The sequence below is a fragment of the Ictalurus punctatus genome, chromosome 8 (assembly GCF_001660625.3).
Source record: "Ictalurus punctatus breed USDA103 chromosome 8, Coco_2.0, whole genome shotgun sequence".
Lineage (NCBI taxonomy): Eukaryota > Metazoa > Chordata > Actinopteri > Siluriformes > Ictaluridae > Ictalurus > Ictalurus punctatus.
In genome coordinates, this window is record NC_030423.2 from 12,531,866 (window position 1) to 12,543,497 (window position 11,632).

Consider the following 11,632-nt stretch of genomic DNA (forward strand, 5'->3'; position numbering starts at 1 on the left):
ACATTTGTCTCGTTTTTGTTTTCCCAACATTTCTTAGGAAATGAAAATGCTTTAGATGGAATGTGCACAGGCCATGTAACAGCACAGCAAATGTTTCATTTAGATAGTGACTTGTTACACATTGTAAAATATTTGTATTTATTGAAGGAATGAATGTAGATGGTATGCAGGTAGACAGTGGCCCGTGCTCATGTTTATTTATAACTTATACATAATTTATCATTTAAAAAGCTTTAATCTATAGACAATGTAACACAGGACCCTAATTATTTAGTCAACACTCAGCACTGAGTGTTCGGAATCTTAATGTCTCACAAAAGGCCGCCATTTTATATAGAAATTAGAAGTTAGAATTGGAATTTAGAATTAAAATTCTAATAGTGACTTGTAATAGTGTATGTATATCATTGTAGGTATATCATCCAGACGCAAGGACAACTACTCAGATTTAAAACACGTTAAAGAAGACGTTAACGTGCAGCCATGCACTCTATACATAAACTGTTTTGTGCAAAAGATGTGGTTCATGAGAACACATTAACAAAGGAAATGACTTCTAGCTTGAAGACAGCGAAGGTAAAGTTTTACATTTTGACTTTTAAATACAACAGTGTTGAGTAAATGTTTCCAAACTTGACATAGGGTTGCCACACCTGATGCGCTCAATTGAAAAATATAATGCTGAGATTTGTCCCATATTTTTGTACACAGGTACAGGTTTTAATGTGAGCTGGGTTACCTGTACCTAAAATTGAATACAACTGATAAGAAAAATATATAGCCATAAAATAATCATGCTAGGCCAGTTTTCACCAACACTCCTGGAGATCTACCTTCCTGAATATTTTAGCTCCAAACATTATCGTGCCCACCTGACCATTTAAGGCATCATTTACTGGTCACTTTACTGAAATAGTCAGTCAAACAGCAGAACAAAGTCCTGTCAAGAAATCATATTCTTATCTAGAGGTATTTTGGTGTGGTCTTTAGAACATGTAAAGACTAGAAACCAAAGTAATAATTAAACCAAAAATGGCATCCTGTGACTGCCTGGTACATAAAATATTTTGCCAAATGTTAGTAAAGTCTTTTCCATATCTATTTTTTAAATAATGGGTACCCCAGGTGGTCCAGGGGCTGTAAACAACCACTAATACATCCACATTACCTTGTGTTGATTAAACTGATCAATTTATTCATCCTGCTTAATACTGCTTGTGTTTCCTTCCCTCACAGACAGATCAGTGCTTTCAGACAGATCAGTGCTTTCAGACAGATAAGTGCTTTCAGACGGATCAGTGCTTTCAGACAGATAAGTGCTTTCAGACAGATCAGTGCTTTCAGTCAGATAAGTGCTTTCAGACAGATCAGTGCTTCCATACACATCAGTGCTTTCAGACAGATCTGTGCTTACAGACAGATCAGTGCTTTCAGACAGATCAGTGCTTTCAGACAGATCAGTGCTTTCAGACAGATCAGTGCTTACAGACAGATCAGAGCTTACAGACAGATCAATGCTTACTGACAGATCAGAACTTACAGACAGATCAGTGCTTACAGACAGATCAGTGCTTACCGATAGATCAGAACTTACAGACAGATCAGTGCTTACAGACAGATCAGTGCTTACCAATAGATCAGAACTTACAGACAGATCAGTGCTTACAGACAGATCAGTGCTTACTGATAGATCAGTGCTTACAGACAGATCAGAGCTTAGAGAAAGATCAGTGCTTACTGCCACCTCTGGTGAAAGCTACCACACGCCACGGTCCACAGGCATCCACTTCTGGAAATGCTCAGATGGAGCGCTTCCCTAAGCTCCCAGCTCCTGCTTTGCCCCCTGTCCTCAGAAGAGGTACCTCTCACATCAATGCTCATTTTAAACAGTTTATCATCCACTAAGTATACTGAAATCAGCATCTAAAACAAATTCTGAAGCAATACAGCACTGTTAAAATAAACTACAGTGCCTTGCATAAGCATTCACCCCCTTTTCCATGTTTTATAGTTGAATATTATGGAATATGTTTTATGTTCGTTACATATAATCCCACTTAGGTCCATTTTCATTCCAGGTTGTAACACTATAAAACGTGGAAACTTTCAAATGGGTCAAATACTTATGCAAGACACAAGATATTTATGACAGGTATATGGTATATGGCACTACAAGAGCCTAAACCTAGTTCTATTGGACAGTCTAATCACATTTGTTGTGTTTCTAATACACACTGTGTGTTGATTTGGTTGTTTTCTTGAAGAACGAAGGTTGATGCCAGCCCAGCAGGAGAGACTAGAGAGTATAATGGCTCATCAGCCCAATATCAACACACTATGGTAACTATTAAAAAAACAAACACTAACTGAGTCATCTTTAAGTTGTCATTATAAATTTATTTGGAGTGAACCTTGGGTTATTGTTTGTATACCTTATGCCCAGATGAACCTGATTTCTCTAACTCTCGCTCTCTCTCTCATTGCTATAGCGGGTCTCGACGGGTGACTAAGTATGCGGAGAACTTTGGTTCACCACAAGTTATCCACTTACCTCCGGTGAAAACTTCACGCCATTTTGCCTCGACCTTTCGGAGCAAACCTAACCTTCATTTTGGAGACAAGCACCGACGCTCTGAATACCAGGCCAGCTACGGTCCTACGGTAGTATAGAACTATTAGTAGTATAGAACTATTAGTGCTGACTCTCTCTGTTCTTACCACAACTATCCTACCATTATTTTTTTCTTGCAAATGAAACTTTGCAGGATATTGGGTCCCATGAAGAGGGCCAAATGGCTTAATTACCTTCTCTGTTAAAAGAAATTGTAATTTAAATACATTCTTTCATCACTCTGCACCTTAAATCTCTTTTCAACAGAATCGCACCAGACATTTCAGCATTCCTCTGTACCGACAACTCAAAGGAACACCTTAAAAAGGTATTTAATCATAACACATAACAAAAGTATAGCAGCACATTACTATAGGTGCCAACTTCATTGAGGGTTTTCATAACAGTTTACAAATTCATGACATCATAACCTTTATAACATCGTATCCCAACCCAATTATAAACATGACCTTGCTAGAAGAAAAAAAAAGACACAAAGAGTAATTCATGAAGCTTGTTCAGGACCACAACATCAGTATTCAACTTTTTACTTTTGCCGCCCAATTCTCCATGGATGTGTGAGTATGAGAATAACTTGCACATTCTTTGGCCTCATCACATCAGGACAGCCAGTCTATTTGCAGAGAAGTACACACATAAAACACCAGAGCTTCTAATGACTGACAAAATTGCATAAAGACAAATTCCTAGATTACTTATAATACCCACAGACTTTCACAGGCAGACTTAAGAAATGGCAGAGGACTGTCTTCTTACCGATAGGTGTCATCTTCGGTCTAACAAAGCACGCCATCAAGTTGTTATTCTTTCTGAAATCCGCCTTTTTCTTCTCCTCTGGTTCTGCCAAAACCAGAACTAGCCAGACGGAGTAGATTTTACAGCAGGTTTACTCCAGGAGACAGTTCGAGGACACTGACAGGAAACCCCTCGACAAAAAAACCCAGCAAAACTAGTTCTTTTTAAAAAAATGAACAAATAAAATAAATGTGAAAGACAGTAGTGTTTTTATTCTCTTTTTTATTTTTAAATATAATAAATATATTTATTACATATATTAAATAAGACTAATAGTAAATAGACAAGCAGTTGTTTTTGTTCTCTTTATTATCAACTAATACAATAAACATGACAAATGAACAGTGAGGAAATGAACTTTACTGTTTTACGATACAATAACAATAATGTCCGCAACACAGTGCTCTTTGATGCATTATCAGTGTGTGAATTCACTCACTCATTTTCCTTCACTTCTTCCCCATATAGTGGACTCAAATGTTATTCATTATATATGGAATAGTGAACGAGTGAGTGGTTTCATACACAGCATTGGTTTTTATGCAACTTCAGTGGCTACGGGCATTTGAACAAAAGTGGAGCGTCAAAACAAACAAAAAAACAAAAACCCGAACCCCTTGACATTAAAAAATTGACTCCACGCTGTGAGTGAGTGAGTGATCACTCCCGTTGACAGCCATTGATTTAGACATAGGGTGTTAAACGGACCACGCTGAAAAAACATCCCGGTGTGAACAGGCCTTAAAACTGAACTACAGCATCACCTAGCAATTGAGACTGAGGATAATAACATTAAGGAGCAACACTGTTCCTGTAAAGCTGGGTATATAGCTCTCTATTCACTATTACAATCATTAAAAAGCAAAAGCAGTATGCATTTATAACGTTACATTCAGTAAGTCATCATAGCTAGCGTTAGCTCACTACGGTAACATTAGTAGCCTATAGTGTGCTGTAATGACATAACATTGGCTATCTGTTAACTATCCTAGTAACTTTAAGCTTTTAAAAATACATTTCTCCGGTTATGACAACTTGTAAAACATGTACAAAATAAAACTAGGATTGTGCTACACAGTTAAAAAGATGCAGTTTATATATAATTGTGTTACCTTTGAACACGCATACAGTTGCAATCAAAATTATTCAACCCCCATTGCAAATCAGCTTTATTGTCAAAACTGACAGACTTTCAGCTGTTTTCAATGAACAAATCAAACAAAAGCAATTGAAATAGTTCAAGAAAATGAATGCTTCAAGTGGTTTCCCAAAATTCAATTGAAAATGCAACTATGTAATGATTTCTTCAGTTTCACAATTATTCAACCCCCTAAATAGAATCCCTCACAACAGTACAAATATGCAAAACAGGTGTTGTCTCAAGCACACCTGATGCAGCTAATCAAGGGCTTCATTAGTTGCACCAGGTATGCTGGAGCTGGAATACATGAAATACCTGAACTGGCTAGGGCCAGAAAATGAATGAAATACCTGGACAGGGCAGAAAAAGGAAGCTATCACTGGCTGCAAGCAGATTTCTGAGAAGGCAGGTTGTGAAAAACTCTCAAGTGACTGCAGAAGACCTGCAGCAGGATTTGGTGGCAACAGGCACTGAGGTTTCAGTGAGCACAGTATGGCGCGTATTAAACGCAGGAGGTTTCCATGCCAGAACTCCAAGACGTACACCACTACTGACCCAAAAACACAAGAAAAGTCGTCTCAAAATCATATAAATAAGCCACAGACTTTTTGGGATTCTGTTCTGTGGAGTGATGAAACAAAACTGGAACCTTTCGGTATGATGTATCAACGGTATGTCTGGAGGAAGAATAATGATGAAAGAACACTCTGTCCACAGTCAAGCATGGTGGTGGCTCGTGATGCTCTGGGGTTGCTTTGCCCCTGACTTGAACCTCATCGAAAATCTCTGGAGGGATTTGAAGAAGGTGGGTGCAGCACGCAAGGCCATTGCTCATGAGAAATGGGCTAAGAGTCCTCAGGAACACTGCCAGAAGCTATGCAGAAGCTATGCCTAGTTTGTTTGGCGGACGAAATGGCGGATAGCAACGAGGCACATAATATCGCCGTTATGATTGGTCAGATCGCCTGTCAATCAAACTGCCGGCGAAAGGTGAATTAAGTGTGTACTAATTTTAAATTTATTGACACTTGCTTCTGAATATGTAATGATATCTACAACGTTCAGCAGAACTGCTTTTTTAATCATAACAAGTACTCTAAAATCACAATAGTCCAATACTGTTTTTAATGGGGTTTCTGTATAATTTTTCAAAAAAACACCGTAAACATTCAAATATATAATGCGCGAATGCAGAGAGAGAGAGTGCGACCGCAGTCCCCCACTACCACAAATTATTCAGTCGAGATTCCCACATTTAGGGAGTTCACACAGAAACCCTTTGTATAGGCATGGTGATGAAGTTTCCTGGAAGGTACATAGAGACTAAAGATGCACCGATACAAAATTTCTCAGCTGATACCGATAACCACTTATTCAGAGTGATATCAGCCTATACCAATAGTTCTGCCTTTTATACCTTCTTTTAAATGAATAATAATTAATTCCACAATTCTGAAAGAAATGCGAATAAAAACTTTTTTCTCTCCATTTCAACAAGTTTTTACACAGTAACTGGTCTCATAAACAGAAAACACATTATTCAAATTAACATTAACACATGAACTAAATTCTGAAGATTAAAGTAAGATTTCTTAACTTATTGAATGTTATTAATTCATATTAACAGAATTAATTGACTGAATTCTAAAAAACCTCCTGTTAGTCTCACATTCACTCTCCACAAACACAAGCATTTCTACTTCATCATTGAACATTAAACTGGTAATATATAATATAAACTTTTTATATATTAACATTAACTGGATATGAAATACACTACAAATATATTTTTCTATGCAATATATACTTTTTTGTCAACTCATCTTCATTTAAATCTTTGAACGGTGTACTGGTGCTTTAATTCAGCGCGAGCAGCACAGCAAAAAAAACATTAGACTTGACGCCGAAACTCCCGCTTCACTGCTGCAGCGTCCAGTGTAAGATTTTAGCAGTGCAGGGTTTACAGAGCTTACAAACTACAGTTTTGTCATCATTCCACACACGAGACATCTTTACACACAGCACGCAATTGATGTGTTTTCCGGCCCTCTTATGATTGACAGGATATAATCGGCCCTGATTATCGGATGTTTTTAAACTATCGGCCGATAGCGTGAAAAATTGCCTTTATCAGCTGATACCGATTATTGGCCTGTTCATTGGTACATCTCTAATACACACCCTTTAAAAATAGTATTAATCTTCAATCGACACATATCAGGAACATTGATTCATTCATTCACGGCTTTAGTTAAAAAGGCTACAACGTGCAAATAACTGTACTGACAGATTATTATAAACATCCATCACCACCAATACAGAAATGTCAATGTCTCAGTTTAGCCTACAGATGGCACTGTGATTTTACTTTAACACTCAGTTCTGTCTATGCATGATGCTTTTGTCCAGGGGTTCCCAAACTTTTCCAGGGCAAGGCCCCACAAATGGCATTGACATTTGACCGAGGCCACCTTTTTGCAAGATGTCTTTAAAACACATTTAAAATACAGACTTCTGAACATACCCCCCTTTTTTATGTTGATGTTTTGTCTGTTTAGCAATTAGAAAGTTAGATATAGCAAATGTGATTTTAATATGTATTGTTACAAATAACACGTTATAGTAATGCATATATATAACAAATCATGTATTTATTTTTCACACCAAATTGTTCAGGCCCCCTGGCGGCCCCCACTTTGAAAACCACTGCTCTTGTCAGTTGGGAGAGAAAACACAGCTGTGATGTATTGGGAAGTAATGATAAAGCTCTGCCCTCCACCCTAAAAAAATTAAGGCGGTCCCTGTTTTTAGGGGTCAAATGGCCATTCAGAGTCACTTTGTCACTTTTTGAAGGTAGATGTTTGTTGACACCAATGGATAGTTTATGTCTGGTTCTGTATAGTAGGCTTATTTATAAGGGAAAAGGGTGTTGGGATAAAACATCACATTTTTATTACATGCATGTTTATGCATATTAAACTGACTGACTGACAAGCCCGCCCATTGGACATGCATACAACAATGACAAAGCTGTTAGAAATTAAATTAAAACTACAAGAAAAAGTGTTGATATTTAGTTTTAAATCGATGTTTTTGTCATCATTTATCACCGCGCACCTTTGCACTCTGTGCGATTGCGGATTTCCACATACTTGCAATCACTTCTGGATTTTTGGCTAAATCCCACCCACTTGCGGTGTAAGTACCTCCCACTCAGAGGTCTTCGGGTTGCAGCGACACATACTTGGAATTTAGGCAAAAATCCAGAAGTGATGGCAAGTATAAAGTTGCACCTATTTGGAGCTGACCCTCCCATTTGAATCCTGGCCTGAAGACATCTACATGCCAATATTCAGGTATAGTCATAGTGCCACCTACTGGCAACAGGAAGTGACATGTTTTACACAGTGATGCACTCCTACCAACATATTAAAATATGCCAGCAAGTCGTAAATATGCTAGCAACATGCTAGAAACACGGTAAAACATGCTAGCAACACTTAGCTACGTGCTAAAGCGTGCAATTACTGCTATTAAACAGGAAGTTGTTACAATTCAAGCATACAATGCCTAATCTTCCCAGAACGTCACAGCTTTGATACGAATCCTGGCCTGAAGATATTCGTGATGTGTCATTCATGAATGATTTGTTCATTTTGAATAAATCTTTAATATGACTGAGCAACAACGTGTTGTCTCAGAGAGTGATTCGTTTATGTTTGACCACGCATGCGCCGCAACATCCCCATAGGTTCTGTACCGGAAACAGAAATGATTAGTTCACCTCTGGAGTCTTCGGGTTCGAGTCGTTCGTTGTTCCGCCCCCTAGGCTATGCACCACGCAGTACTGGAAACAGGATGAACGAACAACTCGAACCCAAAGACTTAAGAACTAATCATTTCTGTTTCTGGGGAACAGATGTGACAAATGTGCTGTGACACATTTTTCATAAATGCTGATTCTTTTATTAAAACGTATCATGTTTTCGTTATAAGCTGTAAAGTGAGAGTGGTTGTGAGGAAAGGTGGCACATGGAGCCAAAATAAATCTAACTAGCATGGCAGTGTGGCACGCTGGTTAGCCAAAAATTAAACTCTTCTTGTTGAAGACTGTTGGACCTTGTCCATGTTGCCTGTATACTGTAACTTTTTTTAGAGGCAGCCATCCCCACCAGTTCTGAGCTTCCAGTCCTGCGCAGGTGTGATGCTGATGTCCTTAGAAAGTTATGAGAGCGAGCCATTGGGGGTTGTTGATCTTCACCCTGATGTGTGTTGTGTAGTCACATAAAAAAGCGAGATCACATTCGGGTAACGCAGAGGTGTCTTTGCATGCCAAACAATAAACTTTCCCTTCTCCCCCTCTTACATGCATACCAGTTCCCCACACATAAAACAACTCCTCCTAGTGGCATTGACCATTCAACAGTATTAAGTGAACACAACAATATGTTTTCTGTATCAGGTAAACCAATGTATTGATTTATTCCACTGATATATAAAAATCAGGCATCAGAGAGACATGGAGAAAAATCAATAGACAAAATAATATAATAACATGGAAGAAGTTGCACCCTGTCCAGGGTGTACCTTGCCTTGTGCCCCATGCTCCCGGGGATAGGCTCCAGGTTCCCCGAGACCCTGAAGGAAGGATAAGCAGTATAAAAGATGGATGGATGGATGGATGGAAGAAGTTAGACAGTAAGCTTTATTAGTGTTTCCCCATGCTGTAGAGGTCTGGCAGAGGAATTTCAAAAGAATTGTGAGCAGCCATAAACCACTCATTGAGTATTAATCTCTCCAGTGTGACAATATCTAAAAATGAATTTCCTGGTCAGTAGACTTTTATAGGACATCAAACATGATCATTCACAAAGATAATTAGCTTATAAAATGGTTTATAGTCCTGCTTTGGACAGAAGACATGTACAATGTTTATTTTGTTTGTTCATTGCACTGTGAATATACAAAGCATAATTACTGCAGAGTAATAAAGCAAAATTGATTATAATCAATTGTTTTTTAAACTTATAGAACCATGCTAAGGTGAAGAGCAGGGCAGAGACGTCAGAGGAGGAGGCAGAAAGCCCTGGAAGCAGAAGGGAAGTGGACACTTTTCGCCATGGAAGTATACGCTCCCCAATATGGAGAGGAGGTACTGTAAGAGCAAACTGGAACAAATATGGCTTCACAGATACAATATGTTCTAGTAGCTCTAGAATATATTCTAGTACAGCTAAGACAGAACTATCTATCCGGAGGTTCTGGTCCAAGAAGTCCCCAACAAAATCACCTTCATCTTTAAGTCGGTGAAAGTGGTCGAGCCAGAAGTCTACACGCTCTTTACGGAGAAAGCTCCACCAGCTCTCTATTCTCTGATTACTTGTGCTTCTTCCATAAATGAAACTTTTATCACCCCCATAAACATCATTGCTACGAAGGTACCGTTGCATATCTCGCATAGAGCCATTTTCCGTCCCCATAGCTGTCCTGATGAAACGGGCACATCCACCTAGTTCTCCTACTGTCTCTAAGAAATAACCTCCTATAACATTGGGGTCACTGCTGGTACAGTATGTATTCAGCCACAGTATTCCTCTTGAGAACACATCAAGAGCTCCATTGATGCATATACCGAATGGCTTTAATTTGTCCTAAGAATCAACATGCCATACAAAATTTGGTCCATTGGAAAAGTATGCTCATCTGTTCAATCTTCTACGTCTTCAGATTTCTGTGGCCTCTGGGTCAAGCGTGGATAGAATTAGGAAGACATCCCCTTTCTATACATATAGTCACCTTTCTTTGTACTTAGTATGCATCCACCTGTAGCCATGCAAAGCCCCTGTGCTCCTCCCTTACAAATGGAACCGTTTCTGCTAAATTATTAAATTGTTTCCTGAGAAACAGTCCATTCTTCTTCAGGATTGGTTTTAGGGTTGTCAGACTGAGAACAAGCCTGTGCTTAACACTCAAAATATGGAGGACGTCATCTGTATACGAACCGCAAACAGAACCGCACTTTTTCTCGCTTATATAACAAATCCAGAATATTCAGGATTTGTAGCATTTATCTCAGTAGGTGCTCTACTCTTGCAAGTATTTCATTTCAAATTTTAGTTTTTATATCTAGTTAAATTTTTAAAGTCTTGACATTAAAATAATCATTACCATGAGTCGCCTGTATGATTTAAAACTAGCGTCCTCTTTTTCAACCTTCTCTAATTTTTTTCAGCAAGGAAATAAAGCAGCCTAATGATGATCCTAATATATATATATATATATATATATATATATATATATATATATATATATATATATATATATATATATATATTTATTATTTATTTATTTTTTCTTTCAGAGTTAAACTGTTTTGGCTCTTGTCTGTTTGTTAGGACCGGAGTTGATGTTTACTCTGAAAGCAGTGAGGGCGGAATGACGTGGCGTTTTAAAACCTATATTTGGAAAAAGAGAGGTGCGCGTGCGTGCTTGCGTGCGTCGGTATTTTTAAGTCTTCTATTGCTGCAATACCGCCACTAACCACCAGAGAGGAGACTTCACCTCTTACCGCTAGATGTCGCCAAACCATCTCCATCCACGTAGGCATTTTTCATTTCAGCTGCCTTTGAATAAATGCTCATCTTTTGAAGTCATGTTTATACAGGAAAAATTCTCTCTCTCTCTCTCTCTCTCTCTCTCTCTCTCTCTCTCATATATCAACCACCCTGGTTATAAATTCCTCAGCACACATTTCCTCATCTCAAGCCTAATGTTTTTTATCCACTTCAAGTTCAATTATAGCCCTTTGACTAGGGCTGTAATAAGCTTATAATGGAGGAGGTGGAAAGCTGCAGTAAAGCTGTTTTTGAAAGATTAACGATCGAGTAGTTCACGCACTGTAATTAACAGTGAGACTGAGAGGAGGAGGGAGAGGTCAAATAAAGAGGGGGTGTAATCCAAATGAAAGGACTGAGATCTGAGGTAGATATGAATCATTTGGCTGAAAGAATGAAATGCTTCAGAGTGATAACACAACGAGCCACAACAGCTAAAATTTGATTGAT

The 11,632-nt window shown here is 38.4% G+C and overlaps 1 protein-coding gene across 1 annotated transcript; it reads left to right on the top strand.

Moving 5' to 3' along the window:
* The first annotated feature begins 398 nt into the window (after nt 1–398).
* LOC108268585 (uncharacterized) lies at nt 399–3,622 on the top strand. The gene is made up of 6 exons (XM_017473622.3): nt 399–576; nt 1,237–1,858; nt 2,265–2,340; nt 2,490–2,661; nt 2,879–2,939; nt 3,486–3,622. Exons 1-5 carry the CDS (start codon nt 484–486, stop codon nt 2,933–2,935), a joined length of 1,020 nt encoding a protein of 339 aa, XP_017329111.2. The 5' UTR covers nt 399–483; the 3' UTR covers nt 2,936–2,939; nt 3,486–3,622.
* Nucleotides 3,623–11,632: the final 8,010 nt, after the last annotated feature.

Coding starts and splice junctions, on each gene's coding strand:
- LOC108268585 (XM_017473622.3), top strand. CDS start 484: ATGCACTCTATACATAAACTGTTTTGTGCAAAAGATGTGGTTCATGAG. Junction 2,341..2,489: donor CCCAATATCAACACACTATG/GTAACTATTAAA, acceptor TCATTGCTATAG/CGGGTCTCGACGGGTGACTA. Junction 2,662..2,878: donor AGGCCAGCTACGGTCCTACG/GTAGTATAGAAC, acceptor TCTTTTCAACAG/AATCGCACCAGACATTTCAG.